Source organism: Suricata suricatta, chromosome 13 (assembly GCF_006229205.1).
Source record: "Suricata suricatta isolate VVHF042 chromosome 13, meerkat_22Aug2017_6uvM2_HiC, whole genome shotgun sequence".
In the NCBI taxonomy this organism is placed as follows: Eukaryota; Metazoa; Chordata; class Mammalia; order Carnivora; family Herpestidae; genus Suricata; species Suricata suricatta.
The window spans coordinates 23,215,061-23,236,785 of NC_043712.1; the positions used below are offsets into that span (position 1 = coordinate 23,215,061).

At 41.2% G+C, this 21,725-nt stretch overlaps 1 protein-coding gene across 4 annotated transcripts in view; it reads left to right on the forward strand.

Moving 5' to 3' along the window:
• The first annotated feature begins 223 nt into the window (after positions 1–223).
• The window catches only part of TMEM245 (transmembrane protein 245), an 84,858-nt gene continuing 63,356 nt past the window's right edge, over positions 224–21,725 (forward strand). For 3 of the 4 annotated variants that reach the window (XM_029920943.1, XM_029920944.1, XM_029920946.1), the window contains exons 1-3: positions 226–851; positions 9,643–9,760; positions 11,184–11,285. In XM_029920943.1, coding sequence (XP_029776803.1) covers positions 267–851; positions 9,643–9,760; positions 11,184–11,285 — 805 coding nt within the window. In that variant the 5' untranslated portion in view covers positions 226–266. Of the gene's footprint in view, positions 852–9,642; positions 9,761–11,183; positions 11,286–21,725 lie in introns of all 4 variants that reach the window. The other variant, XM_029920945.1, reaches the window with a different exon arrangement.

Sequence of the window (21,725 nt, forward strand, 5' to 3'; positions counted from 1 at the left end):
TTTTTTTTTTTTTATCTCTTTGCAGATGATGAGCCCAGAAACCCGTAACCTGCATCTGCAGGGACCAATGAGCGAAGGAAACTGAGGGCGAAAGAACACTCTCCATACTCTCTGGGAATTGTAGTTCCCCAGGGGGCCCATAGGCGCTCAGTGGCCAGTTAGGAACTACAACGTCCATAATGCTATGCGCAGAGCGCCTTGCTTTTTGCCCGCGACTCTCGTTCGGCTTTCCAGTACCGCCTCTTGGCGGCGGCAGCAGAGGCACTATGGCCGACGGCGGCGGCCCTCCTGAGGCGCCCAGCCCACGGGGCTCCCCGGGCCGGGCGCCGCGGGTCCCGCGAGTGGTCGGGCCGGGAAGCGGCGCCTGCTGCGGGGAGACCCCCAGGACGCCGGCGCTGGCGCTGCGCTTTGACAAGCCTATCAAGCAGGCCTTCTACAACACGGGGGCCGTGCTGTTCGTGTGCCTGTGTTGCGGCGCCGCCGTGCTGGTCTACTTCATCTTGGAGGCCTTCCTGCGGCCGTTGCTGTGGGCCGTGCTGTGCGGCACCTTCCTGCACCCCTTCAAGAGCTCGCTGACGCGCCTGGGCCGCCACTGGCTGCAGCGCCTGCACCGCGCGCACACGCCCATCGTGCTGGCCGCGCTGCTCCTGCCGCTCTGCTTCGCCGACTACGGCGTCGAGGCCCTGGGCGAGCAGGCGCTGCGCCGCCGCCGCCTGCTGCTGCTGCTGGGCGCCGGCGGCCCGCTGCTCTACGGCCTCTACAGCCTCGGCAGCTACCTGGGCGTGCAGGTGCTGCTGGCGCACGCCGGCGCACTCATCTGCCGCGGGCTGGACTACTTCAGCAGCCTGTGGGTGAGTGAGCGGCCCCCCGGGCGCGGTCCGTGGCCCGGCGGGCACGCGGCACCCCTCAACACACTCCCGGTTACCGGGGGGGCCGTCCTGCAGCTCCTCCTCACTGTGCAGGGACCATCAAAATTCTCCGCCCTCCTCCGCGTGCAACTTGGCCCACTTCCTTCCAAAGAGAGGGCGGGTGTGACTTGAAACAGCCTTCCTGTCCCCGCCCCATCTTAATAGATCCTCTTAGGTGGATGTGACCCCAGTTTGGGAATCGCGGTTCCGCTTTGCAGGTTGACTTGAGCATTGACAGGTGGACTTGAATTTACCCCTGGTCAGAGTGAGGGGGTGGGGGTGGTGGTTCCATCCATCTTTAGTTCTCTCGGGAGACTTTTCTGGATATCAGCTGTAAGGGACCTTAGAGATCCTAGTCCAGCTTGTCATTCTGCAGATGGGAGAGGTGACTGACTACTTACCAGGCTAGGGCTAGTTAGGGACAAAAGAAGGGACGGATTGACTCAAGTTTCTCAAGTCATAAGACGAAGATTTCTTTTTTCAAAGGCCATTGCTGCTTCTGAGTTCAGGTGCTTTCAAGTATCCTTGGTGTGAGGCACTGGGGCGGGCTTCCCGCCACACTTGACTTCTTGGGAACCACTTGTGGAGGGACTGCTGTACCTGAGTACCTTCCGCCTGGATTACTTAAGCAGACTGGGGGAAGGAGAGGTAGATTTGTTTCATGGATCACCCAGAGCTTATTCTTCGAAAATCAGGGAGCTTTAGAATTGGAAGGGATTTTAAAGATAATCTTGCGGCACATTTCCTAATTCAGACTAGATTCTAGAGCAGTTAATCCCCAACTATTTAACTGAGGGCTATTAAAAACAGGTGAGTATTTAATGCATGAGAATGCTACTTCGTCAATAAAGTGCCATTTAAAAATAATTTTACTCACTTTTGTCAATGTTCAGCGCACCTTGACATCACGTTGCAAAATGATTCCCCTTATGTGTGAAACATGGTTTTGACCTAAGGTTATTGGTAGAGTGATAATTGATTCCAGAACCCCTGTATTCTCTTGCTCTATCGCTACCATTTCTCAGTTTCCATTAAAAGGTGATTGGACATGTTGATGGATGCTAGGGTTTGTAGGGGTTTAAAATGAGTAGGATCCAGGCTTTGTCTTCAAGGTCATGTAACCATGTGAACATGTTCTTAGGGAAATGGCAGACACACACATCATTACAACCCGTTATGGGCCAGCAAGGAATTGGGGAGCACCTCATCCATGATTTTGGGATGCTGCCTGTGTGTGCAGCTGCTAAGTGACCAGACCAACTTTGGCCTCCAAGTGGCCTGGGCTATTTCACTTGTAGGAAGGAGGGATGTGGAATGACCTTTGAACTCCTGGGGCTTGCTGGATTGTCAGGTTGGAGTGATCCTGAAGTTTATCTTTTTACTGCCAGATGCCTGCCACTTTTCAGGAGAGGCTTCTGAGGCACAGAGAATATGACTGTCCCAAAGTCACATAGCTTGTGAAGAAGTCAAGAGTGTGCTTCATCTCCTTTATCCTGTTGTTTATGCCTTCAGTGCTATTTCTTCTTTACCTTGTTGCACAGTTCAATTGACTACCTCATATAATGCAGAATACTATATGCTGTTAGGAACTATAAATACCATGACTTCATTCCTACCAAGAAAATCAGTCTTGTCAAAGACAGACGCAGGTACAGTTTCTGCTGACATTTTGACTGTTGATACTGCAGTTTAGTGTAAATTATTGTTGGCAAGACCAAACAGCATATCCTCCAAACTATAGGATGTTGGAAAATAAAAGAATTAATGTCATACTGTAGTAAGAAGTTGAATACATGGGTAAATTGGGAAGATTAGTGGAAAGTGGGGCATTTCTGCCAGTCACCCTCAGTGAAAGGAGATGAGGAATTGCGTGTGAGTGAAGTGCCTATAGCTGAATGTATGTAGTTTTGAATATCTTTTTACAGCGAAGAAACCCTCGTTTTTGTATTTTACTTGAATACCCTTGTATGAGTTGCAAATGAGTGAAAGAGAAGTAAGGGCCAATGTTAAATTTGTCTAGAAGGTGGGGGGAAGGTCTAGCCAGTTAATGATATTTGTTGTTTGTTTATTTTGAGAGAGAGTACACGTGAGGGAATGAGTGAAGCAGGGAAAGGGCAGATAGAAAAGGAGAGAGAATCCTAAGCAGGCTCCATGCTGTCAGCACAGAGTCCGATCCTAGGGCTCATGTCTCATGAGCCTTAAGAGCAAGATCTGAGCCAAGATCAAGAGTCAGATGCTTAATGGACTGAGCCACCCACGCATCCCCAATTAGTGATTTTGAAAAGGCTTGAAACAGCTGTTTGGCTACAGTGATGAGGACACAGGAGAAGAGGAGTAGAGGAAAACAAAACTATTGTAAAAGAGAGTATGAGTTGACTAGAAGTGCATAGGAGTGGTAGAGGGGCTTAAGTTGAAGGAGTAGGTCCCCAAAGTTGATCTGAATTTGAGAGAAACAAGGCTTGCGGTTGTGGTTTCTGTGGTTTCTTGCCGCTGCCCTTAGGGGTGTGTGGGTTGGGGTGGCTGCGGATGGGGGAGAGGGGTATGAAGCAGAGACAGGGAGTCCCCAGAAGGGTTGATTAAAGCCTGACGTGAAGGGAAGGAATGTCATCTGACTGGGCAAGGGGACCGCTCTGTAAAATTTCTGTCTCAGAGTTCACAGTTGGTTTGGTTATACAAGCCCAAGCAGAGCCACCTGGTATGGAGAAAGAGTCCATACTTTCTAGACAACTTGTAAAATTGAACCTCTCACTGAAGAGAGACATAGATGGGAAAGGCAGGGAGAAAGGTTACATTTAAGCAAATCTACGTTTTGGGGAGCTGACATTTCATACATTTAAGATCCAGCTGTGGAGCATCTCTCATGTGCCAGGCACTGGATCAGGTGCTTTCATGGGTGCTGTTTTCTACTCACAATTATCCGTTGAAGGATGAGAGGGATTTCATTGGTGTAAGGACTGGTTTAGAGATTGACCTGTTCGTTCTGCCAGCAAATGGTTCAGCAGCCCAATCAGCAGTCAGTCCTTTTGTCAGCAAAACTGAGTAAGCTTCGAGGAATTTTTCAGTTTCCTCCTACTATGTTGTGTTTAAATGTTTTAGTTTAACTTTTTAGAATAGAAACTGATTTTAGTTATTTGGGGGGAAACGTAGAAGACAACAGGACAGGACTAACCATACACATTCCCCCAAAGACTCTTGGATTCTGGTCCTCCAGAAACATTGTATTTGTTCAGCTATTTCCAAGCCATGTCTGGTTTTCCTCTATAGTGGCTTCAGTGCCTGTGTTTTCTTTTGTTGCCAGTTTATCCTTCTAGTTTTGTTCCTCTTCACATCACTATTGGGTTTCTTAAATCTCCTAATACTCCATCCCACTTGCAAGTGAAAGACCAAGCATGTATGGTATGAATAATTCTTTTAAATAGTTTGAAATATATTAGAATTTTGTACGGACTTCAGAAGTGGTTTCTCAGCACTTAAAAAAAAAATCACCTGTTGCACTGTGCTCACCTGTGACAGTTTTTGGGGCCCTTGGTGTCTTCCCATGATGTAGTTATCAAGATAAAACTGAAAAGCTAATGCCCACCCCTCTCCCACCCCCTTTTCTTTGCCGGGAGTGTTTTGATTTTCCTTTCTCTTACTTAGCCCTTACATGTTACAAGATTTGGAGATCCTTTCCAGTTTTTGTACAATAGTAATCGATTTGATTTCTCCTCGGTTTCTGATCCCACTGTTTCCATTTTACTTTAAAAAGAAGTATGAGGTAGAAAGAATAGTGGCGGAAGGTGAGAAGCCTGTAACTTTTACTTATTTAAAATTTTTTTTTGGTAAGTAATCTCTTGCTTTTGTAAGTAATGTTCCCCCTGGTGTGGGGCTCAGACTCATGACCCTGAGATCAAGAGTCACGTGCTCTTCTGACTGAGCCAGCCAGGTGCCCTAAGACAGTAAATTCTAAACTGAGCTCTGTCAATAGCTTGTTTTGTGACCTTGGACAGACTAGGGTTCTTCTGTGGGCTACTCAGCTCCAGCTGTGTGAAGTGTTGGGTTGGCTTGGATGGTTTCTAAGTTTCCTTGCACAGTTCCCAAGTGTTTGGTGGTGCTGCCCAAGAGGCTCTTGGGAAGTGTACATTAGTCAGCCAACCGGGCCCACTCCATTCCACTTCTGAACCCTTGTCTAGGTGTGCTTTTGCTTGGTGTCACTAAGGTGGAAAGTTTCCAGTGCTTAGGTTCTTTCTCAAAGACGCTGATGGTAAAAGATTCTTGACTCTAACTTGCCACACCACAAAAGAGAATAGCTTTCAAATTAGGATAAAGCTGTTTTAAAGGAGAATGAAGTAGCTGAAGCAATCACTCATTGAGATTTGTACATTTGTGCAGTTGGGATTGTATGTCAGAGGCTGTGGCTGGGAAGTTATTCACTCCGTGAAAGACTTAGGAAACTGTTTTTGCAAAAACGTGCGACAGAAGCAAGCCCAGTTTTTCTGGTTAATGCTCATGGCAATAAATAAAACCGTCTAAAAGGCAAAGTCTACTTATGTTTTATGCACTTAGTATTCTATTTATCAGAAAAGCATATGTGGTTAATAAGCCAGATGAAAGGAAAATGTGCTTATTAGTTTGCTTGTAGTGCTAAATAAACGTTGCTAGTTTTTATGGGGCACCTTATATGGTATGGAGCATACATTGGTGCTTTAAAGTGAGTATTAAATGTGTATTTCAAAAAAGATACATTATTTGAAGAACACAGTTTGAGAAAGTATGCCCTCTTGTATATAAACTGTGGTTCATTGATTGCTTCCATAGTTGGAAGAAAATTCATACTCCAACAGGATTGCTCAAAGGCTAAATATAGAGACAGAAACAACGCTTAAAGACAGACTTTTAGGAATCCATACTAGAAATTAAGTATGATATTGGAAAGTACGAAATCCTTATTTTTGGTAAATTTATTTTAAAGAATATTTAGCAATTTTGAAATTGATTCACGTAAAACATGTTATATAAAAAACAGTTTAAGCAGCATAGAGGTCTATATGGTAAAGTGAATCATTTCTCTGCCACCATTCCTACTGGGTAAGATGTTACTACTGTTAACTGATGAATAACCTAAATTTATTTGTATGCTTATATGAACATATAAAGTATGGGTTTTTTTTTTTTTGTGAACAAAAATGGGGTATTATCTATATAAAATTTTGCACCTTGCTTTCTCATTTATCTTTGTATTGTAGACATCTTCCTTGTTAGTGCTTCTGGACAGCTTTTTCTTTTTAATACTACTGTAGTATAAAAACTTTTTTTTCCAGATGCCTTTTAGAAAGTTTTCCTATCAGATAATTGTAGTTCTGAATTTGTATTAGGATAATCTGATAAACATATTTTAAACGTTGGTAATTTCTATAATCATAACAGTTTAATAAGAAATCCAAAGTGTTTATAAATGGTCATACTTTTTGAGCTGATAATATCTTGTGAATCTTTTCTGAGGAGACACTTCAGAATATTGGGGGGGGAAATCCATAGGCCAAAAGAGGTTTTTTAAGTTACAAACATTTGTGGGGTGCCTGGGTGGCTCAGTCAGTTAAGGATCTGACTCTCTCCCTGATTTCAGCTCATGATCTCAATGAACGGTTCGTGGGGTCGAGCCCTGTGCTGTCAGTGTAGAGCCTGTTTGGGATTCTTTCTCTCTTCTTTCTCTGGCTCTGTCTCAAAATAAATAAACTTAAAAAAAAAAACACCCCAAAACATATGCTATTTATAAAGATGAAAATACTTTTAGAAAATTCAGCACTTGAAGGAAAGCAGAAGAAGCAAATTACCCCCTGAAATCCAACTATCCAGAGATGGTATTTTTAAATATCTGGGCTGAATATATTTTCACCATTACAGATTTACACATGTGTGCATTTACTCTGTGTCATTGAATGTAGATATTCATCACATCTCTGAATGTCTGAAAAATTGTTCCAGTTTCTGGAGGTACCATTACAAAATGACATTTACGTCGTTTAAAAAAATTTTTTTTTTTTTGCAGCCACAGTGAACCTTTTCAGATCTGTCTGTACAGTATATGGAACTTCTAGAAACCAAACTAGGGATTTCTGTAAACCAAGTTCCTAGAAGTAGAATTGGGGAGTATATTTAATAAGTGGTTATTTCAAACTGAAATAAGGCTATCAGTGGGTTTCAGATTGACTAGGTACAAACATGTGCTTCTTTTTAAGTTACAAGTTTCTTTCTGAAGTGTGCAGCCTCTCTTTCTCTCCCTGTAGGTGATACTGGTTCCTTATGAGTACAGGTAAGAAACAGATACTTACTAGACATCGGTTTAAAAACCAGCATTGGCTTAAACTCTGAAAGGTGTGCCTGCTGTGATCCTGAGGTCAGTTTCTCACAGAGAGCAGACTCTTGTGCTTTGTTGTTAAGGTCAGCTTTTGCTCAAACAAAATACTCCATTTTTAGGTGTCTATAGTTTGTTAGAAAAATTTATCCTCATATCAAGCTGAAATGGGTTGTTTCCTAATTCTTACCTATTGTTTTGGCTCTCAGGACCACAGGGGATTAAGGCGAATGCCTCTCCCAGATGGCATTTTCTCAGCTATTTGAAGATAGCTATCAAATATTCATATTTTCTCCCCTCCCCCCCCAACTATAATTTGTATCTCCTATATGGTGGTTTCTGTTTCCTTTCCCGGTCTGAATTTTTACGGCTGTAGTTTTGATAGTGCAGAAGTCATTGAAACAATCAGTTTTCCTGAGCATTATGACTAGGCACTCACAGCATTTCTACTCCTGACTTCTACTGAACTTCTACTGAACTGGAAAGTAGCTTAGCTATCCTTTTCCCATTCAGTACTTGTGCAGGCGAGTTTTGAACCTAAGAGCAGGTTTTTGTATCTTTCTATTAAATTTAATCTTATTTGAATTAGCCATTGTTCTAGCTTCAGGATATCTTTTTGAATCATTATAGTCATCTCAGTTTTTATTGACTATTCCCAATTTTGTGTAGTCTGTGAATTCAATTAATATGCTTTCTAGTTTCTTACCTGAATTGCTGACTTAATGTTTCATGGGGTGGGCAGATTACTCCTGTGTGGCATATGCACTGAAGACTGACCATTTGCTGAGGATCATTTTTTTATTTTAACAGTTTGCTGTGGAAGTGTACTATTATTATACTCTGATTTTGTTCTGAGCTCCACAACCCTACTTGAAATTCTCTGAATTCCCAGGTTAAGTTTGTGTGGTTCTGTGGGCTTGAACTGGTTTGAAGCAGCTGTGGCCTGCCTTCCCATAGGCTCATATATCTGGGGCTCAAGATCTCTTGAGTATTTCATCTAATAGAGTTGCTTGAAGAAAAATAATACCCTTTTCATTATAAAAGAATTTGTGCACATTAAAGGCTCTTTGGAAAATACAGAAAAAAGTAAAAGGGAAACCAGAATCTTATCATCCAAATACAACTACTAACTTCTTAGTACATTTACTTTTTCCTCTCATCATGCTGTAGGTATAATCATGTCATGTTTTTTATATTTTGCTTTTTCTGTACGAATATCTTAAGAGTGTTGTTAACTCTATGGTTTTGTTAAAAAAAAAACTATTTTAATGGTTGCATAACATTTTATTGAGTGAATCCTCCGTAGTTAGTCACTTTCCAGTTGAACTTTTAGTTTATCCACTTTTCATTATCCTTAATTTTACTCTGATAAGCTTCTTTATAGAGACTTTTTCAGAATTTATTATTTTTTAGTAAGGTTCCAAAGCTGGAGTCTAAGGTCAGAAGCTATAAGCATTTTAAGACCAAAAGACTATTATTTTTTTTCCATCCTAACAGTTACCATAAAAAAATTTAAGAAACCTAAATACACAATCATGATTAAACACTTTAAAATTGAACTGAAATGTTACAAAACTTCCTTTATCTTTTACAAAACAAAAGTCTTAAACAGAAAAGGTTAAATTTAATGGTAAATATTTCCTTTTTTTGAATTGTTTTCTGATACTATCTTAGTAAATTATTTATTCAGCTGCTTTTTTAGGTCCTCAAGGTGTTCCATTTTAACATCCTGTAAATGCCAGTACCATTGCTTTAGACAAGGAGGGATTAAATGAAATAGTCATTAGCACAAATCTATTAAATCTCTCTGACACTTCTGCAAACCTTCCAGGAATTTTTGGTATTGAAGAGGATCCTTTTTTAACTGTTTCATTTCTGGTACTGAAAACCCTATCAGACTAGTAAGAATCTCATCTACAAAGTCTACATCTAGATACCTAGTACCACGCAGGCTCCAGACTGTTAGGACAGAGCCCGATGTGGAGTTCAATCCTGTGAATCATGAGATCATGACCTGAGCAGTAGTTGGATGCTTAACCGATGGAGTCACCCAGTGCCCCTAAGATTTATTTTTAAGTAATCTTTACACCCAATATGGGGCTCAAACTTGCAACCCCGAGATCTAGTGTCAAATACTCCACCAACTGAGCAAGCTAGGGGCCCCACGACTGTCGAAATAGTATAGCTCTTTGTGCAGGATTTCAAATGCATGTTTATTTCAAAACTCGATTTGTCTCTAAAGAAGAGGAAAACCTATACACGCCATTTAGCAGCACCACCTTCGTCTTTTCTGTGCTGTGTCCACAGCTCTCACGCTGTCTAGATGTTTGCAGATTTTGTATGAATGTATGTTTATTTTCATGTGTATATATTTACAGCTGTGCCTATATTTCATTTAAGATCTGGACACTCGTAGTTGGCTATGTATTGGCTGTCTCATTCAAGTGGAATGCAAGCACTGAACGCTACTTGAGAGCAATTTCAATTCCTGTCTGGATTATATTGCTTTTTCATTTAGGTGGGTCCCTTTTTCTAAGAAAGTCTAGCTTAAGATCAGCAGAAGCTGATCATGTGAATTGAAGTGAATTTTTTTATATTGTTGTATATTGCATTTAACATTCTTTAAAATAATCTTTAGAAAATGTTCTGCTTTAATCTTTCTTTAACCTTTAATAAAAATTTTATGCTTTAACATGTCTATCTTTGGATTGTATTGAATGTTCACTTTCAAAAGGTCCTTTAAGGAGGGTGTAGATAAGCAGTTAAGTGTGTCAGAAACAGAGGAACCAGAGGTATTTACTCTGGATAAGAGAAGGGGACTGGGCTACAGGAGTGGAGAGGAAGCAGAGAGAAGGAGAAAATAAAATATGGATACCTGTTTGAAGGACTATCCTGTGAAAGAGGGGTTTAAACAGATCTCTGTACCCATGAGGGAGAGATGTCAGCAATGAGTAGCTTCAGGGAGACAGATCTGTTCAACATAAGGATGATTCGTGTCAGCTGCTCAAAAGAAGGAGTTCCCTGGTATTTGGTTGGGACTCTTTACGGTTAGCTGAATGGGTGCTAGGATGTTATAGAGTGATATTTTTCAGGAACTCTTTTATCTCCAAGTCTTAACCTTATGGAAACATTAGGTTCTAATTTAAAAACAGAATTCAGTAACTTAGAGCAGTAGTTAGCTTTCTAAAGTAGTTTTTAGAACTACTTACAGTTAAAAATAAAAAACCAGAGTTGATTAAAAGTATTTCTTTGCTTAAAGTCTGATGTGGAACAAAGCATTACTTTCTAGCTTTGCTGACTTGGAGTCCTGAAGGAGCATATTAGCAAGATCCCCTAATGTCTGACGTGACTCATTTTACATTTGGGGAAGGCTGAGGAAGAGGCAGCAGTCCAGAAGGCTGTAGATTTTCTCAGGGAAACACAAATGCCTGTGGTAGGTACCTGGTCCTTGGCCACCTGTTAGCATTTTTGCCTTTTAAACAGAGGATACATTGAAGCTTTTTGCAGGGCTATTCTGGGCCATCTCACCTTCACTTGAGAGATGGAGTTCACACCCAGTGGTATTTTCAGGAAATGAAGTCAGGCTCCATGATTTTAGGTTCTATAACTGATGCAGGTCATTTTGAGGTTAAAGGAAGGTTTGGGTTCAGGATGCTCTTAAACCCTGGGTGTTTGTTAGAATGGACTTTAATCCTCAGGTGATACTAACCCATTAAGGGTAGGCTGACACATACCCAATTTTAGACCAGTGGCCTCAGCAGAGCTGGATTTAACTGAGAGAGTCCTGAACTGAGGCTTATCTGTCTTAGGTCCTTAAAACAAAAATTTCCCTGGGAAACAATTTTGTTAATGGCCTCTATGCCAAAGTGTTCTGTCAGTCTACTAACTCTGTTAAAGACAAGTGCTAAAGTGCTAAAAATGTAACTCTTAATAATTTTCAGCATCCCTGGCTGGCTCATGGAGAATTCCGGTATTCCTGGTTATTGTTTTCCTGATGTCTGTGGGCACCCTCTATGAAAAACAGAATGGAAAAGAGTCTTCTGGTAAGAAATGGGGTATTCTATTAATATTACTCTTAAGTATTTGGAAAGTAGTTCTATTTTAAAAACATGCCATGATGAGCCTGCTTTAAATCCGTTTAAAAGTCTGCATTTTCTAAATAGAAAATAAGCATGATTATAATATTTTAGGTTTTTGTTTCTAAAGTAGGCTTCACACACAGCGTGGAGCTCAACATGGGGCTTGAATTCTAAGATCAAGACCTGAGCTTAGATCAAGTCAGACTCTTAACTGACTAAGCCACTGAGGCACCTCTAAAATACTTTAGGTTTGAAGACCATGCCCCACTTCCCTACCCCTCCCCCCCTTTTTAATTTTGCATTTTTAAAGGTATAATTCATATAACATAAAATTAATCATTAACTTTTTAAAGGTGGCATTTAGTACATTCACATTGTTATGTAACCAATACTTCCGTCTAGTTTCAAGATCTTTTCATCACCCCGAGAAGAAACCTTATACTCCTTAAGCAGCTAACTATAAAATTAGGTCATTTATTTGTAATCTTTTTTCTATAAAAATTTTTCTTCTTAAATTTATTTATTTTGAGAGAGAGAGAGAGAGATCACAAGTTGGGGAGGGTTAGAGAGAAGGAGAGACAGAATCCCAAGCAGGCTCTGCACCATCAGCGCAGAGCCCAGTGTGGGGCTTAAACTCCTCAAGATCATGACCTGAGCCGAGAACAAGAGTCTGACGCTTAACCCACTGTGCCACCCAGGTGCCCCGAGATCTTTTGTCATACTGTAGGCATTTATTACTCTAAACTGTCCTCTTAGAACTTCTTTTCCATCCCACAAATTTCATCTGTTGTGTTTGTTTTCTTTGGGTCAAGATACTCTTTGATTTTTTTTTTTAATTTCTTCTTTGACACAGCACGTAACGAGAAATGTACTGTTTAATTTCCACATGTATGTGAGTTTTCCAGTTTTTCTGTTGCTTGTGATTTCATGGGTGTCCTGTCTAAAAGAAACCATTGCCAAATCCAAGGTCATAAGTGTTTATCCCTGTTGGTCTTGTATCTTGCAACTTCATTGAATTTATTCATGAGCTTTAATAATTTTTTGTGGTTTCTTTGGGATGGTGCATATGTAAGAACATGTCATCTGTGAATACAGATACTTTCGTTTCTTTCTAATTTAGATGCCTCCCCCCTCCCCCCACCTCCCTCCCTTTTAAAATGCTTGGCTGCTCTGGCTGAAGCTTCCAGTACAATGTGGAATATACCATTTTCTTTTCAAAATTATTTTTGGGATACCATGGTTGCCAGTGATTTATATCCAAAAACAGTCTGTTGAAGATACAGGTTTCTAGGAGTTGTACGATGGGGCACAGGGTGGCTGGATAGTAATGGCTCTCAGACCATCAGACTGGACTTCTCCGTCTCTATCCATGTGGAAAAACAGCTATGCTGGAGAGGTAAATCTGAGCAGCACACGGTTTCTACAGCAACTTGACATTACTCCTTCTTCCTGGTGGAAAGAAAAAGCAAATTACTAACTTACTGCAATATATTTTTAAAGGAAAATGATTTCTTAGGTGTCATTTTATATAGTTAAATCGGAGAGTACTACAGAGAAACAAAAAGAAGAAAATAAAAATCATTCAAAATTCCATTGTCCACCTAAATGTTTACTAATGCCTTAAGACTGCTATGCCTTCAGACTTTAAAACACAATAAAATTGGATCATAGTGAACATTCTCTTTTGTAATCTACATTTTAAATCTTATGTGATGAGCACCTTTCTAGGTCAAATATACTTGTAAAACATTATTTTTCGCGTCTTCATTTTATGCTAATCACAAGGCTATTTGCGGTGTCCTTTTGTGTTTGTGCAGCTACCTCATAGTTTTGTGTGGGTGTGTGTTTTTTTCCCTTTTTTAGATTTTTTAATTTTTATTTTTGGAGGGAGAATGCAGGCAGGGGAGAGGCATAGGGGTGGGAGGAGAAGGGGTCCCAAGCGGGCTCCATGCTCCTTGTGCAGAGCCTGACCTGGGCTCGATTCCACAAACCTAGGATTATGACCTGAGTCAAAATCAGTAGTCAGCTGCTTAGCCAACTGAGCCACCCAGGCCCCGTGTGTGTGTGTGTGTGTGTGTGTGTGTGTGTGTGTGTGTGTGAGTGAGTGATTGCTCTTTGTTTATTATTTTTGTTGGAAACCATCTCTTCCTGACAGTGGAAAATAGGAGAGATTTTGTTTTGCTCTCTTTCCAGGTTTTCTTTGTTCGACCAGTCTTCCTGGCCACAATCTGTTAGTCTCTGTGGTTATGTATCAGACCAGTAGAAGTAAACTTCCTGTTTTGACAACTACTGTAGGAAGCTTGGTGGTCACCACTTGTTTTTCTGGGTAGCTTTATCTCCCTTCCCACCCCGCCCCCCACCCCTTTCTGCTAATAGTGATGATTCACAGAGCTTAGCTTATCCCTCACCTCTTACTGTTTACCCCAGGATGGCTTCCTATTTTTTTTGTTTTTCTGGAAATCAGTCAATTCTTGTCTTCCCTTTTCTTGTCTTTCTTTCCTTATTTACTACTTGAGGTGTATTTGACATATAGCATTACGTCAGTTTTGGGTGTACAACGTAATGATTCAATGTTTGAATAGTACATTGTGAAGTGATTATAAGTCTAGTTAGCATCCATTACCTTATGTAGTTACAAAAAAGTTTTTTTCTTGTGATGATGAGAACTTTTAAGATGTACTCTTAGCAACTCTCAAATATGCAATACGGCCTTATTAGCTCTAGACACCATGCTGTACATTACATGTCTGTGACTGACAGCAATGTTTGCACCTTTTGACTCCCTTCACCCATTCTTCCTATTTCCTTCCCCCAGCTCTGGCAACTGAGCTTGGTGTGTGTGTGTGTGTGTGTGTGTGTGTGTGTGTGTATTTAACATTTCTGCATACAAGTGAGATCATATGGTATTTGTCTTTCCTTGTCTGACTTATTTAGCATAATGCCCTTGAGGTCCATCCATACTATTGCAAATGGCAAGATTTCTTTTTCTTTCTTTCTTTTTCTTCTTCCTCTTCTTTTTTTTTTTTTTTTTTGCCGAGTAATATTCCATTCTGTACATATACCACATTTTCTTTATCCATTTATCCACTGATGGGCACTTAGGTTGTTTCCATATGTTGAGGATTTTAATGCTGTAATGAACATGGGGGCGTATAGATCTTTTCCAGTTAGTGTTTTTGTTTTCTTTGGATAAATACACTCCAGTGGAATTGCTGGATCTTATGGTAGTTCTATTTTTTAGTTCTTAAGGACAGTTTTCTCCTTTTAACCGCTTTTGTACAGGCCCAAGTAAGTACTTTGTTGTAAGTTATGAATAATCTAGGTGAAAGCATGGGGTTTCAGATAGGTTTTCTCTTAGGTGTAAATTCTCATCAGCTGTTGAAGGCAGCCTGGAGGTGTGCAGACAGGGTGCTAAGACCAAGTTTTGAGCTGTGGGAGAGAGAAGGCCATGTTTGATTATTAACATTGTTATCTTCCATGTTTTATTATTATTACCAGCCATAAACCCAGCATGGTGATGTGCTGGCATGCCAGGCAGATTTTGATATTTGTATTCTAGACTATTACAAGGAAGGAAATCACAGGGACACAATATATGTTGAGAGCAGATTTGGAAATGTTGGGTTTTCTTGTTTTGTTTACTTTTTTTTTTAATGTTTTATGTTTATTTATTATTGAGACAAAGAGAAACAGAGCATGAGTAGGGGAGAGGCAGAGAGAGAGGGAGACAGAGAATCCGAAGCAGGCTCCAGGCTCTGAGCTGTCAGCACAGAGCCTGATGCGGAACTTGAACCCATGAACCGTGAGATCATGACCTGAACCGAAGTTGGACGCTTAACCGACTGAGCCACCCAGGTGCCCCTGTTTTCTTTACTTTCATTCTAGTCTATGTCAGAATAGATCATTCTTTTCTTTTTTTAATTTTTTAAAGTTTATTTTGAGAGAGAGGCAGTATGCAAGCAGGGGAGGGGCAGAGAGAGAATCCCAAGCAGGCTCCATGCTCTCAGTGCAGAGCCCGACATGGGGCTGGAACTCCGAAAATTGTGAGATCATGACCTGAGCTGAAACCAAAAGTTGGACGCTTAACCGACTGAGCCACCCAGACACCCCTAGGATAGATTATTCTTGATCTAGAATCCTTTTTATAGACTGCTAGTCTAAATAATCTTCATCATAAAACAAATAACGTTTAAAAAAAAATTGTGAATATTTTTTTCCTCTTGCCCCTAGAACTTTTTTTCTTTTAGGCATCAGAACTCAAACCTTCTAATTCAAGTTGAGACAAGCTTCGCCTTTTATTATAACCAGTTCTCTCCTGTAGATGTCACTGTGCTACAGTTAGGTACAGGAATGCTTCAGTGCACTGCCAGGGCCGGAGTGTATTTATTCCTCCCCGATCATTTCCACCGTCCCATTGGGCGACTTGTCCTTGTCTCCTAGGCACCTGTGTAGGCATCTTTTTCTGTGTCTCTGAGCTTTGAATCTCACTGTTGTAGAAGCTTTTATGATCTGTGGTTCACTGGATTCACAGAATTAATACTTTGGATTTGCTCAGATTTCAAAGCATGAAGTTGGTTTAGTTCCTAGATCCAACAAAGTCTTCTTGTGGATCATTGTGGAGGTTCAGCTGTTCCTTCTGAGTCCAGGGGCCTTACTCAGTGATTTTCTCGTAGACTTTGGGAGCTCTTACTGGTATTTTCTGGAACCCCAAGATGTATGGAAAAAATGTTAAGTGTCTACTGTGTTTTAAAATGTACTGTCTTTTTAAATCCACAAATACCCCTCCTCTTCCCACCAACCCTTCAGAAAAAAATCCCTTGTAAAGTGGATATGTCCATTTTGCTGATGAAGACCTCAAATTCCAGAGGTTAAGTGAGTTGCCACAGTCACACAGATGACCGGTGGAACTGAGATTTGAAGGTTAGAGTCAAGGACTCCAGTGCTCTTTCCCTTTACCAGGTTCTTTGAACAAGCATCAGTCATCCGGAAAAGATGTAGTGACTGCTGACCCCTCTTGTACTCAGTTGTAGTTTTATGGCCCTTAGTCTTTTTTTTTTTTTTTTTTTTTAATGTTTATTTTTGAGAGCAAGCATGAGGGGGGAGGGCGGAGGGCGGGGGGTGGGGGAGGGTGCACAGTGGATCTGAAGTGGGCTCTGCACTGATAGCAGCGAGCCCAATGTGGCGCTCAAACTCAAACCGTGAGATTGTGACCTGACGCTAAGTTGGACACCCAACTGACTGAGCTACTCAGGTGGCCCATGAGCTCCTCAGTCTTATACATGGGCCCTGTTGGCCACCACAAGTGCAGGGACTGGCTGTTCTGCCTCCTGGATCCAAGATGTCTCACTTGGTAGAAACCTGGAGTCCAGCTTCAGTGAGTGTGCCCTTGGCCTTGCATTATTGTTAATAATAGCAACATGGGTGAGGCCTTGCTGAGCTCTTTAAACGTACTCTTCTTTAATTTTCTTTTTTCTTTAAAGTTTTATTTATTTTGAGTGAGTGAGAGAGAGAGAGAGCAAACGGGAGGGGCAGAGGAAGAGAGAGAATCCTAAGCAAGCTCTGCACTGTCAGCATGGTGCCTGATGTGGGCCTCAAACCTATGAACCATGAGATCATGACCTGAGCTGAAATCAAGAGTTGGACACTTAACCAACTAAGATACCCAGGCACAGCTCTTATTTAATTTCCTTAGTAATCAGTAGGATTGATACTTCTATCTAGTTTACAGATGAAGAAACATAGACTCAGCCATTTACTCAGAGTAAATTTACACTGAGAGATGCAGAAGCTAGACAAACAAGCATCAGATGTGTCTTTAATATATTGGATACACAGTCTGAGAGGCACGGGCAAGTACAGCTGGGTCTGTTCCTCCCAACACGGGGGGTTGTGTATCGAAAATCAGAAATACCTTGGCAGGGAAGTCTTGGTAGTTGCCTTCATCATTTTGGGATAACGTGCGATGTGAGTGAACAAGTTTGGTTCAGTTGAAGTTAAGTCGGAAAAAGAAAAGTAAACTTCTTACTGCTCATCTGTCACTGCCCCGTCTGACACAGTCAAATAGGCCTAGAGAAACTCCATATTTAGCTCTTGCTACTGACCAGTAGCGTATTGAAGTGATGCTAGAAGCCACTGAGAGGGAGGTGTATTTTCCACATTAGCGATGGAAACGGAAGCCTTCTTCAAAGAGAACTTTACATGCTGGGGAGATTTTGCTTGGTATGTAGAGCCTCCTTCCAGTAAGCCTCACTGGATGTATTTCTGGCAACTGCCACTGTCCCTATAAAAGAGAACTAAGTAGATCGAGTATCTGTTTATTTAGAGCATTTCAAAATAAGTTATCCTCTGGTTATTGAAAACGTTCTTCTGCCTATTATTGAGTGAGGCGTATTAAGAGATCTGTTAATCTGTCAGAACATGTGATCTGTGTCTTTTGTGCCAGACCGTGGATTTCTGTCCCCTAGTGCTAGGCTGTTGATGTTGGTGGCCTGCTTGTTTGGATTTGCATAGATCCCTGTTATTTGGGCCTCCCCTTACTGCTGGCCCTGACCCTGGGTAGATGGACACTTGAAGCCTTGGATGTTCTTTCCTTTTTTAGGTTACAGTTCTTCAGTCCCAAGATTATGTTCCCTTGTCTGTGTGCCTATTTTTAGCTGGGTTTTTTTTCCAATACCATGACTTTGCTTAGATTCTCATTCCTGGGCGTTCTCGTGTTTCGTTTATCATTTCTGCCAGAACCCTTGGGGTTTTTGAAGCTCAGAAGGATATCACTAAGACAGAAGGCATTGAAGTGCCTGTTTGATAAGTAAGGGCAGTTGCCAAGTCTTAAATCCATAATTTTCAAATACGCTTTTGGGATTTTTCCCTGCTTGCTACTCTCTTCATTCCTTTTTGAAGTTTCAGGCACTCTAAAAATTTGCTGAATTAGTTTGTGTGTTAACCAGGATAATGCTGCATAGTTTTCATTGGTTTAGTATGAGTCATTGAATATTTGCTGAATTGTTTTAGGGACATCAGCAAGTTAGAGACAGGGTCTTTAAATTGCAAGGGTTTAATTTATTGGCGCTAACTTTTCCTCAAGTCTTTCAGTGCCTACAGTAGGTAAGATATTCTGCATAACTGTGGGGAGAACTGAAAATGTGTGCTAAGAGTGTAAGACTTTTAGGGAAATGGCTATAAATATGAAGTAGAAAGGGGATGAGAGGCACAGATGAATACTATACGAGTGTCAGTGGCTTATCCTTCTAGTTTGTTCTGTCAAAGCCAATAGCTTTGAAATAGGTGGCGGTGATAGCTGACATTTACTGAGTGAGTCCTACATACCAGGTATTGTTCTGATTATTTCCTGTGTACTGTTTCACTTAATTCTCACATGAAATCGGAATTTAGATAAGCTCCATTTCATACATGAGGAGACTGAGGCACCCAGATTTTAAGGAACTTGCCCAGGGTCATCTAACTAGTGAGGAATAGATCTGGGATTTGAATATGGGTGGTTTTGTTTCCTCACCCGTGCTCCCAACCCCTGAGTTGTACTGATTGTACTGCCGCTGTGCAGAGTAAATAGGAGACCATCCGCTCTCCTTCTGCATCCTGGTATCTCTCCACTCTTCTCATACCCTGTGTCCTGGCCTTAGTGGACTCTTAGAGTTGTTTGAACAGCACATGGTGCTTTTTCTTGCCTTTGTGCCTTTACAGTTGCTTTTTTGTCTTTCTGGAAACTTTTTCTCCTGCTGCCCTCTAAGACATCAGCCTCTTTTCCCCCTCCAATATAAACTGGTTCTGTTGTTGTTGTTGTTGTTTTTAAATCTGGCTAACATTTTTAAGATGTTTGTTTATTTTTGAGAGAGCACACGAGAAAGAGCGTGAGCAGGGGCAGAGAGGGATGGGGAGAGAGAGAATCTCAAGCAGGCTCCCCACTGTCAGTGTGGAGTCAAGTGCGGGCTCGGACCCACAAACTGTAAGATTATGACCTGAGCCGAAATTAAGAGTCAGACACTTAACCAACTGAACCACCCAGGGGCCATCATATTTAAATGGATTTAAAGGGTGGCAACTTTTACTGTTCCTGTCAAGTAGCATCTTTGGAGAGACTTCCCAAAGTCTGAATCAGGTTGCCATCTTCTGCGCTCCCCAAATGTGCTCCACTCGTCTTTACATGATCTCTTAACACACTGAATCATAACTGGCAGTCCAATACTAGACTGAGCTTGGGGCTTGGGTCTCAGTCTCTTATCTCAGCATGCAGCCTCGTCACCTGTTTAGTGACTGAGGACTTAGTGGGGGTTTAGAAATGTAAGTCAAACTGCAGCCAAATGAGAGTCCATATTTGAGGATCTGTAAAATTGTTACTTTGGTGCTGCTTAAAACAAGGGACTTTTCTTTCAGACTCTCTCAAAGATGAGTCACTACTTCATTTAATAGATTGTGAAGAGGTAGGTTTAGTAATTGAGGACCCTTGACTAGTCTTTAATCTTCTATAAGAAAGAATACTTGGCTTTTAAAAATTTTAACTGGAAGCATTTTTCTTTCTTTCCTCTGCTGTCCCAGGCTATTAGTCATGTCTTCCCATCCTTTGCTCTTGAATGGAGACTGAGAAATCTTAGGTGCACAAGAAGCTGAACCCTGTCTTGTCTCTGGTGTAATCAGTTTATTTTTGAAATTTCTATCTAGAATTCTAAAATAAATACTTTAAGATGTCCGAAATCTTCCTCCATTTCCCCAACATGGTTACTGACATGATATTTCCCTATGGTTATCTGTCTAATCATAATCTGGAAACTTGGGGGTTGTCATCTTTGACACTTCATCTCCTTCCTTACCCTTGTGGGCTCATCATCAAGTCTGGTCCACTTTGACTGCTGCAGCCACTTTTCTAACATCTCCCTCTTCTTGAAACTGCTGCAGACCATGCTGTCGTCATGACTTGGCTGTAGTGTTGCAGTAACTTCTCTCCCTGTACTCACTCTTGGTCCCTTCCATTCTGCTCTTGACCAAACAGCAAAAATGATTATTTTTATATCTCAAAATTGATCGTGTATTTACGGACTGGGAGGTGGTCGTGGTTATGAAAGGGCAACATGAGAGGTCCTAGCATTGATGAACCTGTTCTGTGTCTTGTATCCATGCTGATATCCTGACTGTGATACTATACTACAGTTCTGCAAGATGTTACCATTGGGGGAAACTGGATAAAGGGTTCTCAGAATCTGTTATTTCTTTCTTTCTTTTTTAATTTTTTTAAGGTTTTTTATTTATTTTTGAGAGACAGAGATAGATAGCACAAGCAGGGGAGGGTCAGAGAGAGGGAGACACAGAATCCGAAGCAGGCTCCAGGCTCTGAGATAGCGGTCAGCACAGAGCCCGACGCGGGGCTCGAACTCACGAACCGTGAGATCTGTCTGACCTGAGCTGAAGCTGGACGCTTAACTGACTGAGCTACCCAGGCACCCCTCTATTATTTCTTATACCTGTGTATAAAGCTATAATTATCCCAATTAAATTTCAGTAAAAACATGATCATTATCCTGTTTGAGACTCCTCAATACTTTCCTACTCCTTTTAGAATAAAGACTAATGTATTTACGGTGGTCTTCTGTGACTTGGATCGTCTGGCTGAACATGTCCAGCCTTGTTTATTGGATACCACTTTCCCACTAGCTGTCTGTGTTCAGACATACTGACTTTCTTAAACTGTCTTTAGCATTCCAGTGTCTTCACTTAACAGCCTTCCTGCTCACTTCCTTCTGCCCCAAATACTATTCTTTACATTCCTTTGATTAATTCCTTCTCATCTTTTGTATATCAGCATTATTATTTCTTAAACAGAAGATGTTCCTGATTCTCCAGACTACATCAGATTTCTTCCATTAGGAGTTCATAAAATATCTGGTGCATTTCCTTTATAGCAGTCATTATGGTTTGTGTGCATTCACATTTGTGTGCCTATTTTTTAAGGTGAATTAACAAATTATCCCCTAACTGTGGTAAGAATATTTTATTTCCATGTGGAACTTTAATCCATTTGTTTCTCTTCCACTAGACTTCCTGGGCAGGGTCTGTGTCTTTATCCTCAGCATCTAATTCAGTGAGTAATGAGAACATATAAAGATAATGAAAGACACTGTCTTTCCCTCTTTGTTCCCTTCCTGGTGTCTAAGAAACCACTTAGATCCTTAGGCCAGGAGAATAAGTCCCAATTCAGTTATCTTGTTCTCTTCCTAGATCATGAGTTTGACTTTCTCTTGGATCATCTGAAAATAAACCTCTTTCAGGTCATAGGGGCATTTATTAGAGGAAGGATAGGATATTGTTGAGTAAGATGCATGCTCTCTATCCTGATGGTTCAGTCCACCAAAGAGCCATCTAAGGGCCTGGCTTGCTTATCTCTGGGAGATGGCCAGC